General features: G+C 41.1%; 1 protein-coding gene across 1 annotated transcript in view; it reads left to right on the forward strand.

Moving 5' to 3' along the window:
* Positions 1–21591, forward strand: part of ADAMTSL1 (ADAMTS like 1) — a 518348-nt gene that overhangs the window by 469808 nt on the left and 26949 nt on the right. The window contains 5 exon segments of the mRNA XM_068422922.1: positions 90–1230; positions 6871–6998; positions 10905–11033; positions 18234–18413; positions 20277–20411. Of these exon segments, the coding sequence (XP_068279023.1) occupies positions 90–1230; positions 6871–6998; positions 10905–11033; positions 18234–18413; positions 20277–20411 (1713 nt within the window).

Here is a 21591-nt window from a genome sequence, read left to right on the forward strand (position 1 = left end):
GGCTAATGGGTCAAATGCTGCCAGCACCAAAGTAAACTGCTTGTTTTGTTTCATGGTATCACATACTAATTGTGATAATGATATTTCAGGGCACAACCGGCCAGCTCATAAGCAAAACCCCCACATTATGGCCATAAAGAAAGTTTACATCCAGACAAGGAAGAAGAAGAAGCTGCACTTCGTTGTGGGTGGGTATGCCTACCTGCTGCCCAAAACCTCCATTATTCTCCGATGCCCCACAAGGAGGTTCCAAAAATCAATGATCACTTGGGAGAAAGATGACAAGAGGCTCATCAGCTCAGCTCACATCACCATTGCACCCTACGGGTATATGAAAATCCATCGTCTGAAGCCTTCAGACACCGGGACATACACCTGCACAGCAGGGCCAGCCCAGGAGCATTTTGTAATTAAACTAATTGGAAGCAACAAGAAGATCATTGCTGGGCAGCCTACTGGTATTAGGGAGGAAGAGGCCATGAGAAAGGCCAGCTTAAATGAAGCCTTGCGAACACAGGAGAAACATATCAATGGGATTCTCTTCAATGGGAGCAAGGCTGAAAAGCGAGGGCACCTTGCTGACCTCAGCAACTGGTATGATGATATTGTCTCAAGGCTGCTACAGCACAGGGGCTGGCCAGGGGAAAATCTGGAGTCCTGGGAAGCCCAGGAGTCCGTGGAGAGAAACACATCCTCAGAGGAGGACCAGAGCCGGGAGTATAGCCTGCCATTTACTATGGTTACAGAGCAGAAATGCTTGGATGATATCATAAGGAACTTGTCTCAACAGCCTGAAGAGCTTAAAAATGTCTACGCTGAGCAGCTTGTTGTGCAGCTGGCTCACGAGGTTTTCAAGAGCCACTTGGAGCACCAGGAATCTGTCCTCAAAGCATCAAGGCGAAGAGTAGATTCAGCCTCGGTGGAGTACCCTCTCCACAGACACGTTTCTGGATTTACCAGCTCCCTGAGGACATCATCTGCTGGAGCATTTCTTCCCACCTCTGTAGACCTGGCAAATGGCTTACGCAGACCTCATCAAAAGCCTGCCATCCTCCGAAAGATTTCAGCAGCACAACAGCTTTCTGCTTCAGAGGTTGTCACCCACCTGGGACAGACAGTGGTCCTAGCCAGTGGCACACTGAGTGTTCTGCTTCACTGCGAAGCGGTGGGAAACCCAAAGCCTACCATCAGCTGGGCTAAGAATGGAGAGGAGGTGAAATACAATGATAGGTAAAACATATTATTTAACTTTTAAGAAAATAATTGATGTTTTACTGCCTGTCAGCCCTATCGACAAAACCATATTTTGCTGTAGTCTGATTTCATAGTGGAAAGAAAGGCTAAAACATGTGAAGTGGTAAACAGGGCACTGTCTGGATACTGGGTCAATCTGGGGTGGCAAACAGGAGCTTTACTTCTGTTTCTGTAGGTAAAAGGAAGAGTTTGTAAAGTACTGAAGTAGGTGAGTGCCTAATGCAGTCAACAGAGCATTCCACATCTGGAGGCTGGGAGCCTTAGTGTATTTTCCCATCTGAAGGTGGAGGTTTCTGCCATGAAGATTGGTTTTGAGATATGAACATTGACTATTGATTATTACTATTACTATTATCCTCTGTTGGAGATATGAATTGCATTTCTCACAGTGCTCCAGCAGGATCTGTCTGACACGGTTGTGGTAGCAGAAGATGAAGGAAGTGAGGCTTCTGCCTTCCACACATGTATCTGTGTGTAAAACTGCCCCAGGATAAACCTCAGAGGGCATTACAATCACCATTCCCTGTGCATGTTCTCGCAGAGGCTGGAAACTGTGGAACCATACTTCATGGCTATTTGCAGATATGCTGTCATCTCAACACACTGACTTCTAAGCACTAGTCTTCTGGTGTGAGTTGGTGCATCCTCATCTGTTCAAACTCCAGTGTGCTGGCCCCAGGTGTAGCCTGAGAACTTGAGTAACAAAATGCTTTTATCAGTGTACCACAGAAATGATACTGTTTTTCCTTCGGGTAGCCTTTACACACCCATCACTCCACATTATTTGTTTGTGTGTAAGACCACACAAAAGATATTATTTTCCATCTAGGTATATGTTGATAACATAATTTTTTCTCACATGTGTACTTGAGATTTTACGTTTTGGTTCTGTTCTGTGAGAAAGTGGTATGTAAGGATAGGCAGAGAGTGTAAGAGGCAGTTATATTGACCAACATGGTACAACAAAGCAGTCCAGGGATCTGCTAGCAGCTCTTTCTGTGCAAGATAGTGACCTCAGTTAAGACATCTGAATTTAGTCATAAGGTAAGCTTGGGAAATGAGAAAAGATGTAGTCAAGGCAAAAATTAATTTCCAGTGTGATGCCTGTGGATCATCCAGTAACGTCTGGATTTAGGTACAATTGCTCCTTCTGCATAGTTATACGATTAGTTTATTAGCTCCTTTCTCACTTTCGCAACTGAATCACTCCAAAATAATGGTTTTCTTTAACATACTGAAACTCCTTGTTCTTGTCTCTCTTTCTGTGTCTGAAGGCTAGTAAGCATATTAGGTTTCACACAAAAAATGGTAATTTTTGCAAGGGGAGGGGCCACTAAGAGCAAGAATGTATCTCTTGTGGAAATCCCATGCAGTCTTAATCAGGGCTTGGGCCTATAGTATCCCTTTATTTGGCCATATTCCTGTGCAAATATCTTCATGGCCCCCCCAAAAGTTTCGTATATAGATTTTCATTGCCAGTGGTTACATCCTGTTGGAATTGTGCCATTAAGGGATTTTTTTTTTCTCTACTTGGAATTACTGTGATTTCTGTGGTATGCTTGAAAGGGAATGGAGGTTACATAAAGTCCATGTGTGGTTAATGCTGGACACTACACTCATGAGAAAGTTACAGATTTATCTCACACTATATAAGCAGCCATGGTGTAGCAATAGGCAGATTCATTTAGCTGACAATAAAACAATATTATGATTTCTGAAATTTTAGTTTGGAATTTTTTTTTTAATTATACAATGCCTTTCAACTTTTTTTTTTCCTATTCAGTTTGGCTGAAATAGCATTAAATTGTGTGTTGTATTTCTGAATTATCAGGCAACTATGTGTGCTCAAAATTTCTATCAGAAAGACTCAGGGAATTACAGTTTATTTGCCAGTTAGTAGCATTATTCATTGACAACTCTTCTGTGAATGTTGAGGCAGTTTCCACTTTATGAAATTCCTTCTGTACTCATCACTTATGCTGCCTCCAGGTTGGTGGGTGGGGAAGGAAATGAGTATTGCTTTCGGCTTCAGAGATACTTAGCATCTGTAACTTTGGAGTTAATGGAAGTTTAGAAAATATGGTACATATAAAAATTGAGTTGTGGATGTTTTTCTGGGTTCTTAACAGGAGTGTTCTGGTTTTTGGCTCAGAACGCTCTTGCTGGCTGCCAGTGAGCTGTGTAAATGAAAGCCGCAATTTAAGCAGTCTCATAGAGTACTGCTGTAAACTGCAAGGCCATCTGCTTGCAGTGGTGTTTGGTATGCTTCAGCTGTCTGTCAGCTCCACAGCTTGTCTTCTTCATGCTTTGCCAGCCACTGAATGGAGAAGAGAAACCAGTTTTCCAGCCCACCTCTGCCTTAATGGAAATAAGAAAATTAATACAGATGGGCCTTCCTGTACCAATATCAAAGAGAGACACTTCTGGTGAGGAAGGTCAGAGAGTTGTGCTGAAGTCCCTCAGTTCATGCCCTACTGAGATTCCGGTTGTATCTGGTTTGTATTGTGGTTTATAGAGTGTAGGCTGCTGGGTTTAGGTTGGGTGACAGCTATCTGTGTTGTGTATTACCAAACACTGAGACAAAGGCACTCACTTTCATGCATTGTGGCCGTGGATTTTGTCTGGACTAGTGACGTAGCAACAAATGGCTCTGTTCCCATTGCTTCCTTTCATGAGCTGTGCCATCCACCTAAAAGTATTTATGACTCCTACTACATAGTTCCACTTGCAAAAATTAATTTCTTTAGCTTTAATCTAGATACTGTCCCAAAAAAGATATAACACAGGCCCCCAAAAAAGTGTCGGTTTTCAGTTACTCAATAGAATGAAAACATATGATAAAAAGCTGCAGCAGTTGAAAATATCTGTGTGGTTCTGGTAAAAGATCCTTGACTTGAGTCAGCATATTCAGCCTGAGTGCATATTTGACATGAGCATCCATACTCTCTCCTAAGCTTAAAGTATCACGTCAATACCAGCATGTGTTCTGAGTGCAGTTTCAGAGCCTGCTACTATCTATACCAAAGCCTGGAGACTTCTGTAAATGATGAAAAATGTTTTATTTCAAAGAAAATTCAGACTAACTTCCTGAGGAATCAATTTTTAAAGTGACAAATCTTCAATAGATTTATGTGTTGTTTAGTAAGCCTTCCAAGTATGCTGTAATTTCCATCACTGGGAACCCATTGGTACTTGATAATTCAACTTTTCTAAAACAGAAATGTGTTTTATAAATGGACATGAAGCAGAATGTAAACAGTAGGTGATACAGAGTTAGGTGTTTGTGAGGTGCCATCTGATTAATGATTGATATAGGTCCTGTAAAATATATTTTTTGTGTGTGAAGCAAGTGAGATGAGACTGATTAAACATTAAGCTGTATTATTTTAAGTCATATGAAGACATGCTGCTGACAGAAAGAATTGTTACAGCTGGTATTTTTTTCACCACTGACAAGCAACTCAATACCTAACAAAAACAGCAATCTACGAGCAAATAGGGAATCCAGCCAGAATCATTCTATACAAAGAGGGATAATAAAAGATCCGCTTTCAAGAAAAGCAGCTATGACAAATTGTGACACACAAATAACAGAAAGAATTATTGAAAATAAGAGGACATTAGCTGTGTTTGTAGAGAAGGACATTAAAACTTGGGCTGAAAAAACAGGAAGATTGGAGCTGCATTGGAATTTTTTTTTTAAAGGCAGGTACCTACCTGGCCTGTTTCTATTTCTAAAAATATTTGTACTGGATCTTGAGGTGACTTAAACTGACAAAGAGAGATTTACATCAGCAGACTTGATTAAGAACAAACAAATTATGTTCCCATGTGTTTTACAAGATGCAATATTAAGCAAGCTCTTCCCTCAACCTGAAGGTGACAGAAACATTTCTAAAAACTTTTTTTTAGGGCATTGTAGGTGTTTGTTAGTTTGATGCAGGACTGACTGATCAGCCTACATACTATATTTGCATATATGCAAGCAGAATACACACACCTTTTAACTGTTATACACTAGTATAATTTGGGACATATTCTGAAGCTCTAATGAATTCCGTGTAGAGGTTGAACCAGTCAGTGTTAAACTAAAAAATTTACATGTGAGATACTGATGCATGCTAACACTAGTTTTGTAAGTAAAGAAATTTGTTAGCTGCTGGCACTGTTAGCAGGGGCTAACTAGAAGTCTGCCCTGTTTATGACTAAGTAGTAAGAAAGCAAAGACCCTTGAACGTAGAAGTGGGGAGGTAATTATTTCTACCACTGGGGTTCTTTTGCTGTGCAAGCAAAGATACAATTTAAAAATGATTAATGTTTGTTTTACAAATGTGTGTTTTTCCAGGCACTTGCAAAACTTGGTTGACAAAAGGCAGCTCTTTCCTTTTATTAATAATAATAATTATTATTACTCAAAAAAGAGTCAAAAAGGAATTTTAACTCTGGATTTTTTCCTATAATAGATTTTGATGGGTGGCCCTAATCTGGTTTGGTTTAGAGATCTACCACCCACAGTGTTGTGCAAGATCAAGTATCTGCTGCTTTTTGGTCCATGAGACAACAGTTTTCATTGCGTGGGTGGGAGTGGAAAGAAACTCATCAATTCCAGGATCTGTGAGCAGATTTTTATTGTGTGTGTTTTACAGGCGTATCCCTTCCCCACATTTACCCTTGTCACTGTCAATCACAGCCTCAACTAAGAGTTTACGTACAACAGCTGCTGAAATTTGCTAATGAGAAAAGTAATTTATCATTGGTTTTATCAACAGTTTCAGCTAAAAAAATAAGAGAAAGAAACAATAGTTGTGAAATACACTGTGCTGAAAATAAGGGAATATAAGCATTGACAAGAGCCCATGGACTGAATTCTTGCTTAAACATGTGTATGTCAGGACCTGCTAGAGTTATACCACTGCAAAACCAGACTGTGTGAAAAGAAGCAACTCATAAGAGCTCTAAGGCCGTACTGGTCCCATTTAACCATGGGCAATACACTGAGACCACAGCAGGCTTCTCTTACTGGCAGAGGAAAGGAACAGTTGGTTCAGCCCGAGGAGGAGCTGAGTATTCCTCTCTGTCTTCACAGACTATTAGGGGAGCAATGAGACTGCTGGGTTTGTACAAACTGCCCAGCAATCAAAGAATTTGGAGCCTATTTCAGGTTTTGACACTGAGCCTGTGGTTCACTTCATTTCTTTCTGCCTAGCTTCAGCAGGTTTCATGATTTTTTCCCTTGCAATAATTTGGCTTTTTCTTTACTATTGCTACTCCGACTTTGCAGAACTGGGAAGCAGGGAGGCTAGACAACTCATTCAACATCATACAGAAAGTGACACAGCAGAAAAGGAGGTTTCACAAACCAAGGGCAGATGTCCTAAGTACTCAGCAATCTTTCTCTAATGCACCTATCAGCAGTAGAAGAACTGGGAATGAGACTAAAATTTAAGTAATCACAGCTCACAGTCTCAACGTAAGACTTTACATTTCTTAATAGATTTTTAAATATAACCTAAAGGCCTGAACTGTAAAAAATTAGCCTGAAAAAAATCCCAGAAAATGTATTCATGCTCACACAAACTAAGAGGGTATTACAGCTTTCTTTCTGCTTTACTTCAGGATGCTACTTCAGCCTGATGACTCCTTGCAGATTCTAGCACCTGTGGAAGCTGATGTGGGTTTCTATGCTTGCAATGCATCCAATGCCCTGGGATCTGACTCTGTCTCCATTGCTGTCACTCTAGCAGGTAATAGTTCACTCTCTGTGATTGCAGGATGGTCCCTGCCACTTGTGTGATTCTGGACAGAAATCATTTGTTGGGGAACAGATGGATGTGGATGCTGGGTGGGCCAGGTGGGGCAACAAAGGTACACTGGTGGAAACACAGGGTGTGAACTCCGGAAAACCATGAGGCGTAGTCTAGCTTTCACAGACAGTTCGTGAGATTTGTGGATTTCTGCAAGAGATCAATGCTTTTTCTCGCTTGCTGCATCTGATGTGCTCTCAAGACAGTGCTCATCCTGGTTATTCACAGCCTATATGGGCAGTGAAGTCCAGTCCGAGCCTCCCAATTTGTATGCTTCATTTTAAAGCTATCGCTGATCTCTTCAAGTCTAACAGAGTGATTAAAGGACTTATTCAGATGTAGATAGGTAAGCCTGAAAAATACCAGAGCTGAAGAGCTAGCCCCTTGCAGGATCAAGCCCTGTATCATATTTGATCCATTGTGGCAAGAGCATGTCTGACACTGTTTCAATTGCTGGCAAATAGAGGTTCGCAAAAAAAATAACTTCTATGTTTATATTTCTCTAGTAACGGTTGAGTTCTAAAGCAGACTAAATATCCTTTGTTAGTTTAGATTTCATTTCTAAAGAAAACTCACCCAAATAAAAGCCAAGGGAAATGGGAAGTAGTGCATGAATCCAGCTTCTTCAGGGTTCGTTGGCAGGCAATGTCAGCAGGCTCACAACCACGTCAGGACTAGTAGAAGGACCGAGCAGCAAATGTGAATGAGGAGCTGTTGAGTAAGGGACAGAAGAGACAGCTAAGCACTGTGATGAGGCAGAGAGGTCTTAGAGAAGGAGGAGCCTATTTATCAAAAAGGTGAATGGAAACACATTAGGAATGCTGGAAAGCTTACTGATTTTTCAGACCTCTCTGTTTCACTGCTCCGGGATGTGGAAGCATTTGGAGGCCTCCAATGTGTGGGCAGTGACCATCAGCTGCCAATGTATCCATGTGTGATTAGCGGAAGGAATAGCTGTTGTCGAGCTTGAGTTGTTTACCCCAAACACAGAGAAAATTTCACGTAAGAGGAGCATAAAGAAAATCTAAGAATGCAGCAATGGCCAGCAGTGAAGCTCTGGAAACCAACTGGAAAGAGACCTTGTCTGTCCCTTTGAAGGAGAACAGCTGAATCCTCCAGGGTGGAAAAGGAGGATCTGCATCAGAGCTACATATTACATGTAGGCGAAAATGAAGAGACTGATCCCTTTTACACTACTGCAGATTAGGAATATCTTTGTGGAATCCTGGGCAGCAGGGCAGTGGTGCTGCTGCTAAGACAGTATAGTGTTTTATAAGGAGCAACTCCACAGTAAACCTCTTGTGTTGCACCAGCAAGAAGCTGAACTTGAGGTCAAAAAAATCACCAGTCAAAACTGCTGTTCTGTCCATATTGCTCCAGTGAGTTTAAAAGCCATAGTCTTTATACAACATAATTTGTGGAGACAATTTTGTGTGAAGCTATATAAAAACAAACTGAGCATTAGGTGTACATGTGGCACAGGAAGCCTATTAGCATTTTTATCATAAATAATTATCAAGGCTGTAGTTTAATCTTTTTAGATTAATTAACATTCATACATCCTGGACTCAAGCTGAACTCTGCTTAGGAACTGGTATACATTTCCATCTCACATGGCAAAGAGATGAACATCTTATAAAATGAGGCCATAAGATACTGAGATACTGAGCTGTTTTTGGAACAAAGCAATAACCTTTTTGGCATAATGGAAGTACTTTCTCCAAAAAAACTGGAAAGCTGAGACCATCTTTAGAGCAATCAAGAGTGGAGCTGAAAGCTTATTTCATTGAAGAATTTTCTGATTCGTTTAACACATGCATGGAAAAAAAGACAGTGGAATATGCTTCCATTTTTCTCAATGGTTTGCTACTCATTTATGGGTTGAACAGCTAATAGGATTTTAATCTGATGAGATTGTGGAAATTGATCAGGAAAATAAAAGGCTGATGGATAGCTGAAGAATTTTTCTTTCTTTTCTTTAGGCTTTGCCACAAAGCATCAAAACTTTTGGAGATATTTCAACAATAAAATGTAGTATTTTACTTTGTTATTCTTAGGCATTAAAAGCACTGACAGAAAAATTTTTAAAAAACACAACAAAAAAAACCCCAAACCTTTACGACAGGAATTCCAGATGAAAGGCATCTTTTAAAAGCCCTGGAAATATAGCTGTATGGAGCAAATTATAGTCAGGGCTGAATTAAATTTTCAGGACTCTCCAAGAGCTCAATGAAACCAAATTCTTTTTCTCACCTCCATCTTTTCTTCCTTAGTCACCTCCATCTTAACACACAAATGAAGCCAGTGGTAGACATTAGCCTAAAACTGCAGCTTCTGGAGGCAAATGATGATACCTTCATCTGTTTTGTATCTGACCATTTATTTAAACGGGGAAAAACGTGTTTATAGATCTTTAGATAAAGGTGAGTTTGAAAATACAACTCTGAGTCAAAAACACCTAAGTCACATACCATTTAAAGCAATGCTGTCATGTTCTGCCCCTCCTGTCAACATTGTGCCTGCAGAGCATTTTGACTGGGACACGGGGCTGCCTTTACCCAGCACTGTCAGCTCTGCTGCTTCACTCCACTCTCTCAGAGCCAAGCCTGAGTATCTCCAAACTGGTTTATGTCACAGAATCACAGAATCAATCAGGTTGGAAGAGACCTCTGGGATCATCGAGTCCAACCGTTGCCCTGGCACCACCATGTCAACTAGACCATGGCACTATGTGCCATGTCCAGTCTTTTCTTAAACACATCCAGAGATGGTGACTCCACCACCTCCCTGGGCAGCACATTCCAATGTCTAATGACCCTTTCTGAGAAGAAATTCTTCCTAGTGTCCAACCTGAACCTCCCCTGGCGAAGCTTGAGGCTGTGTCCTCTTGTCCTATCACTAGTTGCCTGGGAGAAGAGGCCGACTCCCACTTCACTACAACCTCCCTTCAAGTAGTTGTAGACTGCAATAACGTCACCTCTGAGCCTCCTCTTCTCCAGGCTAAACAATCCCAGTCATGTAGGCATGCCTTTGCAGTGCATCTGCAAAAGGAGTTGCAGAAGGTTCCTCGAGCCCCTGATGGTGGATAACTCCATAGCTAATCCCCCATAGACCGGCACAACAGCAAGGAAACACCATGACACGCTTGCTCACTGTCACCTATGTTGGAAGCACACTGAAAACAATTTGAAAAGTTTGTTGCAGGCAAAGCAGTTATCTTTGTTAGAGATAAATAATGCTAATGCATAACACTGTTACTGCAGGCTTTAGATAAAACAAAAGAAGTTATCTAACGGAAAGGAGCTTGTTTATGTCCCTCATCTTCTTATGCTAGCTATTACGAGAAAACTTTCTGGTTACGGCCTGGTCTTCCCAATCCCAGTGTTTCCAGTGTAGGTTAAAGAAAAATGATCGATGTGTAGAAACAGCTTGCATGTTGCTCTAAACCTGCACTAATAATGTCCCCGTAGCCATCACTCAGGCTTCTTTTTCCTATGTTTGGTCTTTGGCAAAGGGTGGTATTTTGGTTGCAGTACCAGGCAAACATCTTGCTGCAGCTCCAGTTGTACTGGTGTTTATTGATTCAGCTGGTTCTCATGTATGTCCATATGGCTTTAATGCTATTCTGCCTCTGCTCTAAGTATGCTTTTTCTTTTTCCAAGACAGCTTTTCCCATGGAATTTGGTGACACTGTAATATTTTAAAGAGCAGGTGGCCTCACACTCCAGCATTTTCCCTTTATCCACCTGTCCTGCGTAGGTACTTTCACACAGAGTGTCTCGGCCATCTGTCCCATGTGAGTCCAGTGTCCTTGGTCTGATAAACTATGGTGTTTCTTTTACACAGGAAAGCCGCTGATAAAGGCATCAAGAGCTACTGTGATCAACACTGAATCACCTGCTGTCATTGTTGATATTGGAAGCACAGTGAAAACAATCCAGAGAGCAAATGTTACAATAAGCTGCCAGGTCGCAGGTGAGAAATTACTTGGTCTCCCATGCAGGTGCCTTCCACTACAAATTTCTGTGTGGCTCTTTGCTGAATTGGTGTCTCTGGGTGCATCTGGGTGAAACTGCAAGGTTTTCCTAAGACTCGGGCAAACTTCATTGGTTCCATTAATTCTTAGCATAGAAATTGTCCTCCTTTTATTAATACCAACAAGAAAAGTGTAGTGACATAAGAAAATTGGTGTGGGGCAATATGACAGGCATTTTTGTTAGACATGCACAGTATGATGTGGATATAACAAAACTGATACACATTCCTACCTGTTGGGGATGTTTGGTGAGAACATACAAGCATGGACTGACTCATTTCCTCATTGATGGGGTTTTCAAAGACCACTCTGGTTAGTTCCTTCTTTTCCTGCCAAACTCCATTTTTAAGGGCATGTTAGCACACTCTTTCTCTGATTTTTCACTTTTCATCTTGGTACTGCAGGAGTTCAGAGGACTTCTACTCTGGGTTCAGGGACTTCAGGACTTCTACAGGGTTCTCTCTGAAACTGTTTTCCGGACAGCGACTGAATGTCCCTCAGTCTTACAACAGCAGTTTGCCTCTTACCAATGGTCACCAAAAAAGGTTGACCTTATCTGCGTGTTGCAGTCCTACAGCTGTTGGTGGGAATGGTGTTGGTATGGGGAGGAGGGGTGGGAGAAGAGAGAGAGCTGAGAAATCTCTAAGGACCCAGGGCCAGACCTTTGATTCATTACACTTTCGTGCATAGTGTGAGGGGGAATGGGAGGGGAAAGAAGCAGCTTATAAAACACAAAGTGAGCCACACTCAGTGTTACACACAAATATCTGCAGTGGAGACTTGTTTGAAGTCCCTTAGACCCTTGCTTTAGCTTCTTGTCCCTAGCAGCTACTTCAGATGACTCTGAATAAACATCTGCACTGCAAATATACAAATGTCCTGCTTTTTTGACACTTCCTGCTCACATCAAGCACTTAGTGGTTGTCAGTTTTCCTTCTTCAAGTGCTGCCAACCTCACCCCTATGCAAATTCCAAAGTAAAAAGAGTATTTGGCTCAAGTTTCACTATTTGGTCATCTGTCCTTTAGCAAAGCACACACGTTAGCTGTGCAAACACTAGGCTGGGATCCCAATTTATTAATTACTCTTAGTGGGATTAATGAAAGAAAAATACAGTTTCATTTTTCCTACTGGTTCATGAAGGAGTAAATTCAGTAATTCTGTTGCCCATTCAACACAGACACTAGACACTCCCTTGCAATCAAACTGATGTCCAGTGTCTTTCAAGGAAGAAGGAGATGAAAGCTGTACTCTTTTTCCCCAGGCCTCTGCATGGCCACCTGCACTGACAGTGTGTGAAAGAGACTAAGTATTATATGAACATAAATTATTTTGGATTTCTCTCTCTGGATTCTCTCAGCTGCAGATGGGGAGGCCCCACAGATGTAGAAAGTGATTGCTGATTTAAGAAGTGCAGCCATTTCCCTTCAGAATAAAGACATCATGAAAAGAACAGGACGCGGCTGAGCAAAGTTGCCACAATTCTTATGGCATCAGAAAACTACAGGAGTGGAACACAGCATGGTCAGGGGCATGGAATTAATGCCTTTTGTGAGAGGAAAATAATCTCTAGCAATTTTATGAAGCCTACCTACTATGACAATGCTCATCCACAGTGGAAAATTTTAGCAGTGTCACAGCAGAATCACTGTCTTCTCTCCCAGAAGGGTGCTTTTTGCTATCTAGTAGCATTACTGTATATTGAATTCTTATGTGATACAGAAGAAATTTGCTTAAATCATAATTTTCTTCATGGGTGTTTATCTCCTGCTACTGGCTCTGCAGAAAATGTCAGCTATGTTTGACACCAGAGATTAACACAGTTGAAATTACGATAAAGTCATAAACCACAAGCTGTGGTGTTACACAGGGAGTAGAGCGTGAGTAATGAGGGCAGAAATATTTTATAGGCACTAGAATCCTATTTTCATACAAATAGTGTTAATAATTCAATAGCAATTAAAACAAAGCTCCATATGGGAAGAGATCCAGGAACAGAGTGATTTCTACCAGCTGTCTCACCTATGCCTGGAAAATATACCATCTCATAAAACCTGTTAAAGAACATGACAAAAAAAATCCTTCTAATATAAGCATAAATTTTTTCTTTTAGAATCAGGGTTGTGATTATCCAACCTTTTAATACATTTTTGATCATTCTACTTAGAACGATCAATTCTAAGAAGAGTAACATGCGCTATTGCATCAGTTAGCAAACGTGTCGTATCCTAGTGACTTCTTCAGAGTAGATAAACTTTACAGCTATGTAGTTTGGCAAAGTTCCCCAGAAGGCATTCATAATGAAATGGCCATGAAATCATATGAAGTTAATGTGCAACAGTTAATGCAGTAGCAGCTGATAATAAAAGAGAAATTAGAGTGTGAGAATTAAGTGAATACAGTTAGAAAATAAACTAACATATCCAGAAATTTTGTGGAGACTTACCTAGATTAAAAAACTCTTCACACAGTTTTGTAAAGCTACAGTCTTTTTACGTCTAGTACTTTTCCTTTAGTCATTTCAGGATGCCCTGAGCCAGCACAGCAATTGTGAGTTGTTCTGGATCAGAATTTGATGCCTGTTAATCTCATTGTTACAAACTGTGTTGTTATCACTGTGCTGTATAGTCTGTAGTATAGGACCATGCATGTATTGGATCTTGGTGTCTTGGCTCATATAAGGACACATCTTTACTGAGAGTCAGCAGGACACCAGAATAAATATTTATGAGAGAAATATGAAGTATGAGGATCACTCATGACATTTTCTAAAGCTGCTCTTGGTGTCAAGGGACAGAAATATACACTTGCTGCTGACAGGTGTTGATAAGCCTGGAGAAGTTTTCTTAAAAGCAAGAGATAATGAAAAAGAACATTACCAGAGCCTAGGGAGTAATTTTATATTACTCTTTAACTTCTTATGAAAGGCATAAGCACTGTCAAAATCCATGTTCTGAGCTGAAATCTATAGATATTACCTGTATGACAAGGGAAAACAAAATCATCCTAGATGCATTAGAGTTTAATTGGCCCCTGATATGAATTATGTCAGGATGAAACTCTATTTTGTTTATACCACAAAGGTGGTGGTGTGGTTTTGTTCAAGCTTGAAAATCAGCCTTATTTCACTTGACATAACTTCACCACTTTGTGTATAGAGGTGAAAGGATATTTTTTAAATGTAGTTAGGTGATTGTTGTCAATCCCAGACTTCTCCAAAACTAATCCTAAGGGAACTCCCACCCAAAAGTCACTCAGGAGTCTTGCAGATGCCTGTGACTTCCAGCTGGAGGATTTTCTCATAGCTTCAGAAAGCCAGCGGCATTTCTGGTGCAGGCAATTTTATTGCTGTGGGCAATTTCACTTCGAAATGGAATGTGGGAGCTATTGGGATCCCATTAGTATCACTAGGAAGCTTTCTGTTGACTAAAGCACTTAAATTGTGCAGATACAAATTCGAATACCAGAAGCCTCAATCAATCTGGCCCAAGCTGTTATTGAAAATACAGTTGGACATGAAAGGAAGAACCAATTTTAAAAATCTAGTTCTTTGGGCATTTCTCCATGGCATCCTTCAGACCATAAGACTTCTAACAGAGGCACCTGACTGCAAAGTGTCATGTGCCATCAGTCACTGTTGAGTCAGAACAGGTTTGGAAAAGTGACTTACTGTATATTACCATCCTGCCCTGTTTATCCTTCTCTCTCTGATAGTTCAGCTTGCAGCTTTTTTGACTCTCCTAAACATTCCTTTCCATTGTATTTCATCTGTATGCTGGAGGTTGTATTTTTCTAGTTCGTACCTTGCTTTATGACCCATATTTGTTCATCAGCTAAACCAGATTCTGACGTGCAAGTCACGTCACAATATTTCAAGAATATTGAAATATTCACGTCAGAATTTCAAGAATATTGTGGCACTGGAAACAAGTCACCACTGCTAGATCCTTGTATTGCTATGCTTCCTTTCCCCAAAAGCTCCTGATTTAGCAAAATTAGTGTGATTGGCCTGCACAATTCTGCTTGCTACATATCCCAGGTAGCCTTTTTGTGTTGGATACATGCACACTGATGGGTGGGAAAGCTGAAGAAGAATAGACTTGGGTAACTATTCAGTACCTGAAGTCTTACCTGCCCAGCAAAGTGAGTTTTGTTTCCAGCTGGCACCTCTCAGACTTTCAGTCTCTGTGATTGTCTCTGCAAGTCAAACACACTCAGCCCTCTGTCCTCTGTCATTCACCGTTCCCCAACAAAACTGATTTAAATGCTCTTGCTACCCCTTGTGGCAATGCTGCGCAATGCTCTCTTTGCTCATCCCTGTGCTGGCTGCCTCCCATTCTTGTCTTGAGGTTTGTATGTGTCGCTACAGGTGGAAGTAGAAAAGAAAATGAAGCTGCCGCTCACCGACATATACTGCTTATCTCTCCTAAACCAAACTGTAGGAACAGCTGTACAGGTTAGTTTCAAATAATCTCCTGTTAGTGTGGAAACTTCACATTAAAGATAGAGGAAGAACACACTTTGTAGAGTAGCAGTCATAAAAAAGTTTTTGTAGAGCTGTTTTTGTAGGTACAGCGCACCTTTCCTAGACTCAACAGTAATACCTCAACAGTAAGGGGTCTTACTTTTAACCCCTTGTTGCTGCTTGTGCTAGTGAAGTGTATATACGAGGGGAATCTGACTTTCTGGACTAAGACTACCTGAGCAGCTGTCTACAAGAAGCAAATTAGTTTGTCTGTCTCTATTTATTTATTTATTTTATTTGAGTCCCTGCTCTTGAGGACTGTGGTCATATGAAATCCTTATTGTCTCTTTCCCTTCTTCTTTACCCTTCTCAGCACTCCTCATCCCTTCCTCTTCTCCCAATATTTGCACTTATCTTCCTTTATTTTCAAGAAAAACTTGAAAGCTCTACCCAATTTTAGTCTTCAAAACAAGGAGAGAAGACAAGCCTTGATCGGAATTGGAGAAAACTTTATAATTTTATAATCCTGTGATTGCTTATTTCTGAGGTACATTTTTTGATACTTCCATGCCTACGTTCAGCAACAGCCATAATGTGAAAACCTGTGCACTCTAAGCAGCTTATGCTGCAAGAGAGAGCGGATCATCCCTTCACTAGGGTGGCATTGGGAGGACAAGTGCTGGGATGTGAGTCTTTTTCCATCTCAGGGACTGTAGAACTGGAAGAGTCTCCATTTTCTCTCCTTTGCTCTGCAGAGCTCCACTCTCAGACTTCCTTTCCCTGCAATGAAAACACAATAAACACACAGGACCTGAATAAACTCAAGGGCTGGGGTTGTTTGGTATGCACTGGTTGTCTGAACTCCCCTGAGGACTCTGCCTGGATGCTCTGGAAAAAATCAGAATGAGGTTTTAAGTGGTGGTCAGCCCACACATGCCACATAGAGGTCAAAGAGTAGCAACCACATGGAGAGCTGTGTACTGGTCCTATCCCAACAGGGGGTCAGAAACAGGCCAACAGCCCATCCTTTTAAAAAAGCTGAGTTGTAGCAACACAAACAAGGGTAAGCCTTTGGAAAACAGCATCCTAGACAAGAATGATTAGTTCTTTGGTATGCCATGAAGGGTCCAGATTAGCATATGCTATTTACCCTCAGACAAAGGTGAGAAAAACCCTGCAGTCTTTTACAGCCTGCTTCCTGCTACTTTGTGAATGTGGATGAGACCCTCTGCCCTTGCACAGCTTCAGCTTTCCTTCCTGGCTGTCAATCTCAGACATACTCAGTCCAGGTGTCTTAGAAAAGTCACCAGGTGACTCTGGGAGAGGTGGAAAAAAGGCCACAATTCTTTGATGTGGAAGAATAGAGAAATCTCCCTTTCCCACTTCCATCTGCATATGCTTAGCGAGGCACCTGCAATCAGGCAGTCACTACGAATACAGACAAATGAGTGGTCATGCTCAGTAAGCACGGCCCGAGTGAGGTATTTCTGATGCCAGGGCCACAGAACTGACAAACAGAATGGGTTTTGGTTTTTGACATGGAGGTACAACCAGAAAGATGGTGGCAATGGGCAGAGGAACATGTTGCTGTGACATAAAGCAGGGAAGGATTTAGGTGAGCAGGAGATACTTAAGAATAACTGCCTGTACGCATGCCCTTAATTTGCAGTCAACACACGGAAACTGCATGTTCATGTGAAAGAGATTAACTACCTCCCACATACAGAGGGTACAGCAAATGGGAGAGCATGTGCACTAGCAGTTACCAGGATTAGTGATGTGCTGCTACTCCTTACAGCCATGGGTCCACACAGTATAATTTCCTGCCAGGCACAGCTCCATAGATCTATCCCATCTATTGAGATTTTCAGTACCATTTCACATAAACCAATTGTATAGTAGTGAGTGACACTAAATTACCTGATCTGGTATGCATTTAAATCAAGCTAGAAATCCCTATGCCAAGGAGATACTATCTACTGTAAGACCAGAGGTCTTGCCAGATACACATCAGAACCCATTCCTACAAGAGGGTACCCAACAGAGATGGATGGACCTTAGATTCAAGCATGGAAAAGGAGGCAATTCTTCCTATAGTGGGTTATGAATCTGTAACAATGTGTTGTTGGAAGACTCCTGGTGAGACCAGTGAAACTGCTTTTCTGAAGGTGTAAATGCTAATTGTTTGCATAATTTCAAAAAGGAAGATTGGATTAATTAATAGAAGTCCATGGAGGGCTCCTAACTGAACAGAAACTACTTCTGACTCAGAAAGTTCCTGAGCTGAAACTAGTGGGAGGCTGAGAGAAGCACCAGTTTATGGCTTCTTCTAGAGCAGGATACTAGGCTAGATTAACCTTTGTTCTGATCAAACAGAGGCTTGCATTTATAAGTGATGAGTTCAGAGTTCACTTGTGTAATTCTGGGACACTAAAAGGGAAGACTTCAATTTGGTTTTAACTCTTCCGCTCTGTCTCAGAGGGATCTAAGAAACATAAAGGCAGACAATGTGAAAGAGTTGACTAAACACATCTGAACTGCAAAAAAATGTCTCTTGGAAGTCATGTTAAAACCTTGTTTTAATTATTCTATCTTAACTTTGTCTGTAGCAACCATAACACTATTTAGCAACTACTAGATCTTACTTGTGTTATGTTTTGTCAATGTTTTTCCAGGTGTTCCTGAAGCAGAAGTTACTTGGTTTAAGAACAAGGTCAAGCTATCCTCTGCTCACCACCTGCATGATGGGTTGCTGCTAATTGCAAATGTTTCTCTGTCAGATCAGGGGTTGTACTCCTGCAAGGCAGCCAATCTTCGTGGGGAGGTAACTGAAAGCTCCCAGCTGTTGGTTCTTGGTAAGTCCAGGGTACTTTGCACGTGCCGCAAAAGTAACGTGGCTGCTGGCACATCTACCTTGCAGAACTAATCAAAGGATGTGGAAAGAGGGAATGGCATACAGGCAGCCCTGTTCTAAGAAAAGAATCAGTCTGCATTTGTTCTCTGGGCAGCATCACCTGAAACAAGGTGGTGGTAAAAGGAAGATGGGTAAGGAGAAAATGTCTAAGCACAGGAACTGCACCTCCCAGTCCTGGGATATTTAGTTTCACTCTTTCAGACTTACTAGCTAAGAAGAGCATTTATTAACCATTTCTTAAAGTGTCTGTCTTGAAATGAGAATGATGCCACTTTTTCCCCGTGAAGTGCTCTGCCTCTGCTGAGCAGCCTTTCCATACATGGCTGTGTGATACTGACCCGTTTCACAGCTAACAGGTGCATAAACCCAGTGTGCTTTTAAAAAGCACGTCCCAAGTTCAGTGAAGGGCAAAGTTTACTTTTTCATGCATTTCTAAACAACAGACAGAAAGCCCAGATGGGTGATTTGAAAAGACAATGTATGTCAGCTGTGAAGTATGGATGGAAGTGTTACCTGCTGGTAATTGGATGTGTGGGAAAGGGGTTTCCTTTCCCAGTAACTCATCTTCTGTCATTTCTCCATGCCTGGCAGATGAATGAGCCAGCCAGACTTTGTAAGTGCTTCTGTGCATTTGATAGTGAAGTGTCAAATTTTGAAACCTAGACCCTGTTATTTGTGCAACACCATTAAAGTATCGGTTACAGCTCTCACCTTTCATGATAAGAGTGAGCATGGGTCCCATGGATGATGCAGCTTCCAGAGGAGGTTTTAAAGTGTAATTTCTCAGTTTCACAGACAACACTAAAACTGCTTTCTGAATGTTCACATAATTTCCCTGTGAATCCGGACTGGCTCTAGAAACTCAGTCTAAAAAAATCTGGGGGAAAAAAAAAGAGCTGGATTTCAGCCTATAAATAAAATCTCCCACATGATCTTTAAGTCCTTTTCTGATCTTTAAAAATGGCTCCTTTTTTAAAGATGGAAAGTTACTGTGAGTTATGCAAGGTGCTTATGTTTGTAGGCAAATGACCTTTTTAGTTCCTTGATAGAAAGAAACAGTTCAAGCATCCATGACTTGTACTTCTGGTGCTGAATGTGACCAGCAATGGAAAGCTTGCGTAGTGTATGCTGTGATCTCATTGAAAGCAGATGAAGCCACCATTCACTTAAATGAAGTATCTCACTACCTCCATGACAAAAAGAATTGGGAATGATAGGAAACACAATTGATTTTTAAAATAGCATTATGGTTAGAAAGAACTAAATCCTGTAGTTCTCAGCATAGACTGATCATCTTGAGCTCTGAACTATTAGTCCTTTGGAGCTCTACCTAAGTATATCACAGGATTTTGCAGAGTTATAACCATATTTAATCAGGGCTTGATCTAGGTTGTAGCAAACGTTAAAATGTTTTCCACTGTCTGCCGTGGACCTTTGATTCAGCTTCTATGCTATATAAATTTGCTCTTTCATCCAACCTGCTTTGTCTCCTGATACTGTGTACCTTCATCACATATGAAGAGGGCCAACCATAATGCCACGGTAGCCTTCAGACAGAATTTCTTTTATTTTGTGGTCATACTGGTCCAGACGTTCTTTTAATAATTTCTCTAGTGCCTTACCTAACATGAGGCAAAGTACACCTTTAGTAGTTGCCCAGAGTTGCTTAGCTTGCCCCTCTGAAATGGTAATATCTCAGCACAGCAAATAATGCAGCAATAGCTGCTGGTGATTTTTTTGATGTCCCTGAGATGTTTCCTGCTATAGTGTTGCTCATCACTTCAGTCTCCCAATCTGTTACCAGAGCCTCCACGACCTCTTCCTCACCTAGAAGACTTAACAGCAGTGCTTTCCAGTGCTGGGGCCAGCACGCGTTCAGTGCTGACCTCTCCTTCAGGAACAAAAATGACCATCAGTCCAGGGAGCTCTGCTCTCATAGGTAAGTCAAGTGCTTTAAGATTTTTTTAGATTAAAAAGGGTTTAGAGTTTAGATTACGGTTATGCATCTGGTTATCCATTACAGTTACGCATCCAGTTACACAGCCATGGAGCACTGAGACAAAAGACATCAAACCAACGGTGCATTGTCAGTCATAATCACTGCCAAATTGTTCTCAGAACTCAGAAACTCATGTTAAAAAAGAAGGTCATCTTATTAGTGTAATGCCCCAAAGCTGCATGCAGAATAAGGGCTCCATTGTGCCACACTTTCTAACACCCTGTAAGAAGCAGTCCCTTCTCTGAGGGGCTGACAATGTCATTCAATGCAAGACATGGCAAACTGGTGTGCCAGTTGAGCTAAAAGAAGAAACGCTTGTGGTTCTGTTTTTCTTTTTCTTCTGCATTTGTGTACTAGTCTTTCCATATATCTGCTGTTCATCTTGTATATCCTTCTTCAGAGCCTTTTCTAGAGTTTTGCCTATCCCTCTAGACATGTTTTTTCTCTTGCAAGCTCTCTGTTTCATTCTGTTCATTTTGTTCCTCTTTGTTACATCACACAACCAAAGCCGTATATCAACTGCACAAAGCTGTATAAGGAAATAATCCCCAATGAAATGCTTTTCTCATTTTCATCCTTTTCTGCCTTCCATATAGTTTCTCCTCTTTACACTGCAAGCTCTGTTATATGCTGTAAACTCCTTTCAGATCTGTGGGCATGATTCATTTGCAAAGATAATCTCATCCTTTTCTAAATTTCAGGGTATGTTTATTTTAAAATCTCATTTCTCACGCTGATCTTGAGCCTCTACTAACTGTCAGGCTCGGATAGGCAAACAGCTTCTCTAATGGCTTTGTTACTACCTTCCCAAACATTCTTTGCTTACATTTAGTAGCAATTTTAAGATATTCTTTTCATAGTGGAGGCTTTCTATTTATGTTTTTAGTTTTGTATGGTTTACTTTTCCCCAGTGCTGACGTCTGCATACATTTGCAATGGCTTTTAGTGTGCAGCTCTGGATTACATTTCTGCTTGCACAAAAACTGCACTGAAATAGTCATTGGATGGGGAATATCTGAAGGTATTTATTAGCATTGAATAAATCATTTTGAGTATGGTTTTATTATACTCACTGTTGGAACACTGGGTCACACTCCTGTTTGTCCATTTCCTCTCAGGT

Source organism: Nyctibius grandis, chromosome Z, assembly GCF_013368605.1.
Source record: "Nyctibius grandis isolate bNycGra1 chromosome Z, bNycGra1.pri, whole genome shotgun sequence".
NCBI lineage: Eukaryota > Metazoa > Chordata > Aves > Nyctibiiformes > Nyctibiidae > Nyctibius > Nyctibius grandis.